At 37.2% G+C, this 12,012-nt stretch overlaps 1 protein-coding gene across 1 annotated transcript in view; it reads right to left on the bottom strand.

Moving 5' to 3' along the window:
• chsy1 (chondroitin sulfate synthase 1) overlaps nt 1–12,012 on the bottom strand; it is a 58,923-nt gene that overhangs the window by 45,322 nt on the left and 1,589 nt on the right. The window contains exon 2 of the mRNA XM_079605303.1: nt 8,711–9,206. Coding sequence (XP_079461429.1) covers nt 8,711–9,206 — 496 coding nt within the window. The remainder of the gene's footprint in view (nt 1–8,710; nt 9,207–12,012) is intronic.

Here is a 12,012-nt window from a genome sequence, read left to right as displayed (position 1 = left end):
GACTTATAAAGATAGCGTGGGTGTGACAGCATCTCTCAGTGGGAGGGGTCACATGTCAGACCTGAAGGAAACAGATGCTGTTGGTTTGCATTTGCATTAGCTGTACTTTGGCATGGCTGGCTGTTGGCATGGAAACGCCGCCAAACCACAAAAACTCCACTCAGTCCACACAGAGGACCGTCCGTACGCTTAATGCTGCATACAAATCCTCCTTCATTCCAACAAACAGGGTTATGACATATATAATGAATGTAAACATCTTAAAGGTCAAGGTAAAACTTTTCATCCTCAAAGTAGAACTTTTCATCTTCAAATAAGTATGTAAATGAATATTAATTTGAGCAAATGATTAGACGCTGCTCTTTTTTACTTTCTATTCTTTAAATAATCCTGAAAAAAAAAATGTATCACTGTTCTCATAAGCACAACCGTTCTCGTAACTGTAAAACTGTTAAATTATTAGAAATTCAGCATATTAGAATGATTTCTGAAGGATCATGTGACACTGAAGACTTGAGTAATGATGCTGGGAATTCAGCTTTGCATCACAGGAATACACTTATTTTATACTTAGAAATATACTTATTCATATTTCATTACCCGTAGGTTGACGTTACGGTTGCCAATAAGTTTGCAGAAGCAGAGCAAGCTATGTAAAGAAAGGGTTATTAAGACAAAAACATCACATTCTTTGCAATGTCTATTCAGAAAGTAAATGTACCAAGTGGGGGCTAAAACAGGCTGAGATTGTTTAATCGTCTAAAAAATACTAACTACTGAATTTTTCAAAGCTATAAGTGAACCACGAGGGGAACATGACTCAACAGGATCATAATACAATGCGAGTTTGTCCACTCAAAGGGCAACACAAAACTTGGAAGAATAAGTTTGAAACAGTAAGCAATATGACTCATAAAGCATACTACACAATTGCCAATTACTTTTCGTATCAGTAATCCAATTGTATCAGTACGCAAACAGCTGGAGAGATGTTTATGGCTGTTACTCCACAGAAGGAGCATTTCAAGCTCGCTGGCTTTCATGCTCGAGCAAACCCCTTTAACCACTGTTTGTATTTATTTTTAAATGAAGCTAGTAAACATTTATTTGCTCATTGCAGCTATAATTTTAGCATCCTGCTCGGGTGTGCGTCGAAGAGCAACAGAATAAGACATACATGAGTCCAGCGGCCACAGGATGTCTGAAAATAAATGAGGTTTGCCACATACACAGCAGTCTGCCGCGAAGAACTGAAATAACTTGTGAACCAAAGAGACAGAGACACCTCAACCTTTTCATTCTGAACGTGAACATCTACACGTCACATTTAGTTGCTCCTTGTTAGACAGACAAATTAAAAATGTGCTGGAATGTCTGTGGGAAAAAAAACATCAGAACTGGTAAAACCTAATTAAAGGGTAAATAATAAAGGTCATGACTTGGAAAAAAGACCATCGGCGAACCCATTCAATGCTCCAACAGAGCCAAAGAACGAACTATGGCTCCGTCATCTAAACGAATAAACCCTGGGGAAGTAGGTGAGCAAAGCTATGAATAGCTAATATTGTAACTTTAACAAGCTAAAGAGGCCAAATCAAATTAAGCTCACAGAATCAAATCATTGGGAATGTTTAATATGATTGACTTAATCTGGGTGCTATCAAGGTCAACTGGGCTTCAACCCAACCATTTACAAATAATAGTGTTTCAAACTCTAGTGAGCTGCCTAGCTAGTCTACTGCCATCTAGACAGAACCCTAACTGAAATGAAACACTTATGTGAGATAAGTCTCTTATGCTTACTGCATTTATATAATAAGTAAAGTAAAACCATAATATTGTGAAATATTATTACAATTTAAAATTACTTTTCTATTTGAATAGATTTTAAAATGTAACTTATTCCTGTGATGCAAAACTGAATTTTCAGCACCATTACTCCAGTCTTCAGTGTCACATGATCCTTCAGAAATCATTCTAATATGCTGATTTGCTGCTTAAGAAACATTCCTTATTATTATCAATATTGAAAACAGTTCTGCTGCTTCATATTTTTGTAGAAACGGTTACTTTGATAAATAGAAATAGAAAGTTCAAAACAATAGCATTTATTTTGAAACCGAAATGTGTCACTTTTGAATTGAATGCATGCTTGCTGAATAAAATTATTCATTCGTTTAAAGTCTGGGGTTTCAATAAGGTTTTTTTTAGTGCATTTGCAACGAATTCCGCATTAGCCTTATCCATGAAAGATATAATGCTGTGTTGACATGTTTATTGAAGGTACTTATTGATGTCTTGTAATCCCGCCTACATACATTTTGGAACAGATTCAATATAAATGCAAATTCAAGTGGAAAACAAAATTCCATCCATTGTTATAATGCCACAATGATGCATAAAAATTCACAAGAACCCAAGAATTGTTTTATTATTATGGTGGACAAACATTGCGGGTGAAGTTTCGAGCCGGGCACAAACTATTTGTGCTTTTAAGAAAAGCTTCACATATCTGCGCACTGCCTCCAATCCTCAAAACACTATAACTCAGTGCAATAATGACCCATCTCGCATAGATCTCCGAAAAAGATTCCATGAAAATGGCCACAAAATACAGGACTGGACTGGCAGTATAATTCTGGGCTTCGCCGAGTTGGCAAGAAATAGACGCGACTACAGGCGTTTGTTTGTTAGAGCTCGAAGAACAGAATATGCGTGTGGGAGGCTGACTTCCTGTGGATGTCTGAGCAGAAAAAGAAACTAAATTCTTATTGACACACTATGTGACACAGAAGAAGGTGAGAGAACGGAAGCCCTGGATCATGAAGCGGTTTAAGTGGCTGTGAGGCAGAGAAAACAAAACAAATTCAATTTCAATTGTAGCCATGCATAAAATGACTTTAAAAATATATTCTCAAACATTAGGTACCATCATTTCAAACAAAAGTCAACATGAAATCAAACCTACTAACTTCCTAAATACATGTTCCTGGTACAATTCATTGGAACAATTGAAATAAAAAAAGTTCTCCTTTATAATATTTAAACAAACCGATGATCAAAATGATATTGGTTAACACTATTTAATATCACATTTACCAGTGTTCATTCACTACATGGCAACCCTTTATGACACAGATCTGTGGTCACACTGATAAGTTTCACATCTGGTCTGCTGAGTTTGCAGATTGGGGCTGAATCATACATAAAGAGCGTGTTTGAAAACTCACTGATAGATGCAATCATTATTACACTGGAAGCGGAAGCTGTTAAGTTACGACAACATGGGGAAGGGATAGATCGTGACTCGAGGCCATTGTTGGTGACCAGACAAGTCATATCAGTTTCAGACTCATAAAAGTGACAAGTCAAAGATTCTAAATGATAATGCGAGATCAAAATCCACCAAATTTACTTGATTAAAAATAAATGCCCCATTCTTACTGTGGAAAAGAAAAACAAGTATACTCTATGGTTAATGTTTATGAAAAAACTCTTATGCTCACCAAATCTGCATTTATTTGATAAAAAAAAAGTGAAACATAATAGTAATTTAAAATAACTTAATACTTTTAATACTATAAAATGTAATTTATTCCTGTCTTCACTTCAGTGTCACATGATCTTAAAGAAATCATTCTAGTATGATGATTTGCTGCTCAAGAAATATTTTCAATGTTGAAAACAGTTGTGGTGCTTAATATTTTTGTGGAAACATTTACATTTCTTTCAGGATGCTTTGATTAACAGAAAGTTCAAAAGAGATAGAAATATTTTGTAACATTATAAATTACTACTGTAACTTACAATCACTGCACTTTTGATATGATTAATGCGTCCTTGTTAAATAAAAGTATTCATAATTTTTTTCATTTTTTTTTCTACTTTAGTAGAAGTAACACTGTATTCTACCTAGTTGACTAAAATGCTGAATGGTTAGGGTAAAATTCTGATTTCATGAAAGAGACCGCTTTGTCACATTGTGCCAGGTAGGGCATAGCATTAAATGAGTTACTAAATTCATTCCTTATTTCGTTTTATGTTGGAAGGGTCTATTCTACAAAGACAATGAACACATAAATAAATGCACTGACAGTTTAGTGACAAGAGCATCATAAATCAAGGCACACATGGGAAAAATGTGGAACCCAATATTGGCTTTCAGCTTCCATTTGTGTCGTCGTTTACGGCTGTTTTCCGAGCAAACAGATGGGCTGACAACTAAATAATGGCTGAAGAATGGCTTGTCAATATCAATCAGAATGTGAACGATCACTCAGTCACATGACAGGAGGCAAAACGCCGTACAAAACGACATGCGATGAGCATTTTGCATTGTTCTTGCTTGAGGGCTTTTCTCCATTTTCAAAGGGACAAACTACCACTTTACAACGCTCTTAATTGGCACATTTGTTGGAATAACTAAGACCGCTCTTCTTTCAGTTGTAATTTGGGAGCAGAATTCTCACACGTCATTCAGAGAGAACATGTGACAATATAATTGGTGTAAAGATTAGCCAAACTGCGCTGCTGAATAAAGCACAGCCCTTCACTACCTTTTTCTAGTGTCAGTTCAGTGCATTCAGTGTCTACTTTCAACAACGGGCTCAAAAAAGGGATTTTAAGGACTTTCTTCGAGATTATGTTACACAACAACTCTCTCCGTTTTACTAAAAAGCACAACAAAACAATGCAAACTTCAATATTTATCATGAAAGCATTTAAGCTAAGTTTGGACTCTATCAGAAACTGTCAATAACCGTTCTCAGAAAATGTTTGGGTGGGATTACTATTATGAAGAAAATAATACTTTTATTAAGCAAGCATTAGATTGAAAATGTATAATGTTATGAAATATTTATATTTCAAAGAAATTCTGTTCTTAAATTTCTATTGATCAAAGAATCTTGAAAAAGACAAAGTATACAAAAATGATTTTGGTTTTACACAAAAATATGAAGCAACATAACCGTTTTCAACATTATTGATAAGAAATGTTTCTAGTGCGCCAAATCAGCATTTTAAAATATTATAGAAGCTCTACATTATTCAGCTTTGCAGTCACAGGAGAAAAATGTCCCTGTTCATATTACTATCATTTTAAATTGTATGCATTAATAAAATAAAATTATTAATAAATACACTTAAATATAATACAAATATTTTATGAAAGGCATTTTATAATATATATATATATATTTTACACTTGGTGTGCGTAATAATATTAGCTCAAAAACAAAAAAAATGGTACTGATCCCAACCAAACCTTAAAATTATTAAATATCCACATAATTGTATATATCTGTCACTTCCGGCTGAAACATTTCTCCTGTCGGAAATATTTACGATTGAAACGGACACATCAGCAGGACTGGCTGACACATAACGGTTATGTTTAGACACTAATATGCGGAAGGCAGCAACCAGGACAGGACAAGGTCAGCGAGCGAGAGATACGAGAGCAGCTGCGAGAAGGTTCCCGGATCGACACGTTTAATGTAACACAGGTGACAAGAGTCTGGTTAAGCACTGCAAAGGTCTGATATCACTAGTTGGGTGTTAAAAGAATTACGGTAGATAAAAGAGTGTCTGTCCGTGCAAAACTCGCCTCCGCAAAGTGGGTGGTTGCTTAGTCAGGACCAAGTCAGAAAAGTCCACCCACACGTCACCCTGGTTACACCTGGTATTAAGATGCATTTAGTCGATCGGATCACAAGTGGACGGCGCTAAATACAGGTGTAAACGGGGTCTAAAACGTTTTAAGCTTGTCCACCACGAGGTAGTCGAAAACACATTTGACCAGATTGCTCTCTGTATGTTTTTCCATTGTCTCCGGGTGCTTTCATATGTAAATTGCTGGTATACACCCATAGACCCTCCCCTCGAAGAAATCACGACAGAAGTGTAATCCCTCGTCTACTTGTGATCCGATCGACCAAAACGCACCTTAACACCAGATGATATTTCTGACCTCTAGATATGGCTCGCGTCCCTCATTCAATCGAGGAATCATTTTGTGTCCGTAGCAAAGCTGTGCAGGGCGAGTTAAGGCCTATTCACACCAAGAACGTTAACTATAACGATAAAAACAATATTAGATTCTACAGCGGTGAACGTTGACAACGCTCTGTTTAATATAAACGCGCTGCAGTTCTGTCACTTTAAATGCTCAAGTTCTTTAAAGCAGAATGGATTCTGATTGGCTGTTAATGTTTAGCCTATTTAGTTAATCAGCTAGAAAAATTATAGTTACTGGTGTGAACAATATCCAAACAAATGAGTTGCTAAATGGGCAATTCAGAGAAAAACAGACGATGAAAACATGACATTTTGTTATACCCGGTTAAATTGAGCACAGGAATCATCTCAAGTACCCGCGAGGCCAAAGCGGAGGTCAGATGAGACTGTTTGCGCTCTGGCCATAAACAAACAGAAGTTGAGCGGCAGCACAGACAGATACACATCTGAGGAGCTCCAAACAGACAAAGACTCTTAATATCAGTATTTAAGGGAGTAACAGGCTGCCGTTTTGAGCCGAGAGGTCTTTGAGGTCACTTTACGAGGCTGACGCTCTCGCAGGGCCCGTCGAGACTTGCAGCGCAGTAGGTCTCGGCCGTTTCCATAAAGAACCAGAGGCAGAATGCTCCGACATTAATAGCAGGTTGCCCAGCTGTGCCGTCTCTAACTAATCCTGCAAGGCTGTAATTAAAGCACACATCAAATGCGCATTAAAGTCCCAGCGGCCCCAGTCACAGGGGGGACTCGTTAAGACTCAGAGGTTCCAATTCCGCCCCATTCCACAAGCCGAAAAGGATTCATGGAGCACCTCTGATAACTTTCCAACCCTTTAATTTATCCGTTTTGTAAATTTGTGAAAAGTGATGTCGCATTTACAGTGACGAATTGCGCATGTGGCTCCTTCATCTGGAGCAGATGGAAAAAAGGGTAATCTTGCCTTGACGGATGGGCTTGGTAGACTAAACGATACGCAAAGACTCATTTGAGACGTTGGAGAAAAATGCTAAGTGCTTTACTCAAAACTAGCAGAAAAAGGGAAAGTGCCGACACATCTATTAAAAAAGAAAGAAAAAAAAGAAGGAAAAAAAAGAAGGAAATCCAGATTAACGGCAGAGTAAGATCCACACAAAATATCAATACTCTTCTATAGTTTCCTTTCCCATAGCAAACACCTGAAGTTGTGGATGGAGGAACATGCCTCCATGCACATTTCACCCCAAAATCAAATAATATTTTTGCCTGATAAAGACTATTTAAGGACCATAATGTTTTGCATTGTAATAATTATTCATGAAATGTAAGCACATTAACGCATCTGGATCTTTCCCTTTCGCTTTCTTATTCGCAATAGTTATTTTGAATACATTTTCAATAATGCATTACAGTATTTTTTACTTTAGTACTCTGAAATATTTTTACATTAGGATGATGATAATTGGCAGTGGAAAAGGTTCTTAACCTTAATGAAAATTATTTTATAACGCATTCTCAATTTAAGAAAAAATATATACATTTATTTTTATAGTAATGGGTAACACTTTACAATAAGGATCCATTTGTTTAACTACATTAGTTAAAATAAACTAACAATAAAATATATTTCTAAACCATTTATTCATCTTAGTTAATGTTAATTTCAACATTTACAATTACACCATTAAAGGTTGTATTTGTAAAAAATATTATTTAATGGACCTGAGCTAACGGTGAACAGCTTAATTTTTAATAACTAACGTTAAAGATCAATAAATACTGTAACATGTATTGCTCTTTTTGAGTAAATGCCATGTTAATTAACTTATGGGATATTATTGTAAAGTGTTACACTGTAATGGCAAGGGAATAAAAAAAATGGAAAATAATAATCATGAAGAATTATTGCAATTACAAAAGAAACTCAATAGGAAAGCATCCATTAAATTTACAGTAATGAGAAATGGAAAAATTTGCTTAAAAAGTCATGAAAACAATACAAAAAATGTAATGGTCCTAATAAAATATTTATTTTCTTTATGCAATTAAATATGCATTGTGAAATATGACAGACATGTCTTTTTATAAAGTAGTTCTCAGCTACTCAGTCTGCTCTCAAAAAGAAAAGGGGAGAATGTGGCCATAACTGTATGATGATGATGAACTTCATCCATTGAAGAGACGATGACTCACCTCTCCAAAGTCAGAGGTCACCCTTTCAAAAAGTCAGTGTCCAAACTCCAAAGCTCCATTTCCTATAACGGCTTTGATAAAACAGCTGATCTAGAACAATGATAAGAGACAGGCTGTGTTCCCGTTTGAACACATTCCACTATTGTCCAGCTCTCCCTGTAATACCTGGCCAGGTATCGCCAAAATCCTTTGAAGGATCAAAGCCTGCCTGGGAGTTTTGATGGTGAAAAGAAGAACGCAGGCCTTTTCTGCTTCGCTCCAACCTATAATTTTCAGTACCCGAAAATTGCAGCTCTGAGAGTTCAATGAAGAGTCTGATTTTCGAACAATATGCATTATAAACCTCGAGCCTGAGCTGCAGGAAATATAGGACACTAATAATTATGCAAAGGGTGCCCTGCTCTATCTTGGTCATGTGATCCCTATGGTTTGGCCCTGTAATTATGCGCACACACACACACACAAAAAAAAAAAACATATCCAGGTGTACTGTACGTTATGCCCCACAAACTTCATCTCATCTTACCTCATAGGACCAGACGCACTGCACCCCGGCGAAGCGGCGCACGCAGCGGCCCACCTCCACGTCCTCATGGGTGGTGTACATCTCCTGCAGGCACTGGCGGATGTGGGGCACCATCCTGCGCAGCACCTCGCGGCTCATGATGACGCCAGGGCCGCCCATGCAGAAGTTCTCCCCCGGTTCCAAGGCCAGCTTGCCCAGTTCGTCGCGGGCGCCCATGCCCGTCTGGCCAAGAAAGATGGCTTCGCTGCTGTTCAGACTCCTCAGAAAGCTCTCCAGCTTCTCGCTTTTGATGTAGACGTCGTCGTCAGCTCGCATGAACCACTCGAACTGGTCCAGGTAGTGGTCATGCATGTACTTGAGCATCATGAAGGACTTTTTCTGAGGAGGGTACGAGTCGTCCACGTTCTGCAGAGCCACAATGGGGATTGGGATCGTCGTGTCAGAACCCTCGCTGGAGAAAAACTCCACTTTGCCTGGAACAGACTTGGCCCAGGTTCTACATAACACAAAAAAAGGAGAAATATGTTCAAAATTAGTGATCGATCGATCAATTGGCCTAGGGGTGGGCGGTTCGACCAAAACCTTACATCATGTTGTTAACAGTACATCACAATATAATAGTTATTTGTGCTGCAAACTGAGCCACAAAATGTTTTATGTTTTAACTGTTTTGTACTATCTTTAAGTTTTTTTTTATTTTGCGGAAATATTATTTATTTCAGCAATTCATTAAATTATCAGGATCAAGAACAAAAAATTGACAAAACAATTTCCCTATTTAACATTGCTAAACAACAACAACAGTAATTATTATTATTATTTTAAAATAGTATTATTTTTCAAATAATCAAACAAATCAATAATGTAATAAATATAATAATATAACAATCATATTATGTAGGCCTACTGTAAAATCAAACAAGTGTTTAGTATTATTATTAATAATAATACATTTTAATAATAATATAATATTAGTTATAATATTTATGGCTGTCTTCATTTCTTTGCGGTCAAACGTTCAACTAGGGCTTTTATTTTTGGGAGAAAACCATAAGGAAACCTCAAAGCTTTGTTGACAACAGATTCATAAACTACCGGTATTCTAATTGCAATTTTGTGAACACTGTTGGTGCATGTTGCGGTTTCAAATGCATGTTATCAAACTCATAAGACCAAACTCAGTGCTTGCAGAGAGCAGCACTTATTTCCGAAGTCCGAGCCGCTCCGGGACACGGAAAACCCTGGATCTTGAGCAGCTCGTGTGTAAATTAACACAGTGTTGCGCATCACTCTGAGATTTACACGATTCACTTGGGTCATATTAGGTAGAAAAATACATAGTATTTTTCATAGGTTGGAAAATATGTGTGTGTGTGTGTGGGGGGGGTATATATATTCATCATTATCTACTGTATGTATCGGCAATGATCGTAAAAAAAAAAAAAAAAAAAAAAAAAACTTGGTTTAGCAGCACTATTCAGAATATATTGACATGAGCACCTAAAGACTTGAGTAGAAATAATGCCTCGAGTTATTATCAGATGACGAAAAGATTGAGCAAGGTACAGTTAGGATGATTCAGATGGTTTTAAAACTAAAAGTCCCAAGCTGATTGACTATAAACATGTGAAACGAAAACAGATAAACGTAATGCAGCACTCAACACAAGCATAAAATGCCAAAAGTTTCATTCTGCCATGAGTCATGACCCTGAAGTGTAGGAGGACGCTTGCAGCAACTAAATCAGTTCAGCAGAGCTTCAGAGATGCACTTAATTTAATATTGCAACATTCCTGTCCAGACACTCAAGCACGAGTCTCTAAAATACACTTGTGTCCCGCATGTCAGCACGTGGAAAGGCTGCACTGTTTTTGTTCAGATAATATCCCCTCTTCTTGCCAACATCTAATTTTACCAAAACCCTGCTTCCTGTTCTCTGCAACTAAAGAAGGGGAATCCAAAGATACCCGTGTTAACCTTTTGCACACTTCTGCAGTGAAGAAGACCTGGGCTGCATCCGAAATCGCATACTTCCCTACTATATAGTAGGCGAAAAACAGCATGTGACAAAAGAAGTGTGTCCGAATTCAAAGTAGGCAAAAAGTACGTCTTCCGGCGAGATTCTGAAGTGTGCATATGATCGACACTTTACTATCCCATGAGGCCTATCCCGGGAGAGGATTTGTGAATGGAGGTGAAGAGACGCAACTGACGCTGGTAGGTCATGTGATAATGACAACATGGCGAATGCAGTACGTCCAGATTACATTCATACTACAGAACATACATTTTTAGAGATTGAAGTTTTTAATTTTTTTCCGAAATAACAACTACTCAAGAGAGCGATTTGCGATGCGATTTCGGACACAGCCGAATGTCACGTTTACATTCACCACTGAAACCAGAAGAAAGAGCCAGCCAAGCTCTGCAGCTTTGATAGACAACCCATTTAATTTTCTTGCACGAAATAAGCATTCAGCAATCTTTCATGCATATGCAAATCAAATAATGCAATTAAATAATTGAGATTGCAAACCAGGAGAAATAATAGTTTAGCAATCCTTTGAGAACACATTCTCTAGATTCTTTGGATCTTCAAATTGCTCCTGAGCAGAACTATAAGCACTTAATTGTAGGAAATACAGCAACAAGAGAATCCGCCATTGTAAATACTTCAGTGATGCTGTGGCTTTTCCACCAAGGCAATTCACCCCCAAAAAACCTGGCAAGGAAATACTGCTGATTAAACGGATGACATAAATGCTTGCTTCAGCACAACTCTGTCCTCTCCATCCTTACACAAATTACCATGGTAACCACCATAGTCTCCACCAAAGTACCAAACTACAAATACTATTCCTAAAATTATAAATGTGGTATTAGCCAAAAGTGCCATTTAAAAATGAGAGGAAGATACTGGCCATGGTGATTCTTCATATATGACTGCGTTTAATAACCTATAAAACCCCACAAGCGGAACTAATAAAACAGATGAAGTAAAACGATTCAGCATAACCCTGTTTTCTCACTCCTCATCCTTACTATGATCTACCATGGTAATCACATTCTCCACCAAAATACCATAGATTTTTAAATTAATTTTCATGATACAGCAAAACTGTGGTAAAATGGTATTTGGCAGAAGTGTCATCAAATATAAGAGAAAGAGTCTGAAGGCTTTTACATTGTTTAAAGAAGGTCCTGTATTAGTTATTATTAGATTATTTGTACATGAATGTGTTTTAATATAATGTTGATTAGACAACTGAAATAACTCAGCATAACTCTCTCCATCCATAGGC

Source organism: Phoxinus phoxinus (assembly GCF_949152265.1).
Source record: "Phoxinus phoxinus genome assembly, chromosome: 2".
NCBI classification, from domain to species: domain Eukaryota; kingdom Metazoa; phylum Chordata; class Actinopteri; order Cypriniformes; family Leuciscidae; genus Phoxinus; species Phoxinus phoxinus.
Note: the sequence above shows the minus strand (reverse complement) of the source record. Positions and strands in the feature narration are given on the sequence as shown.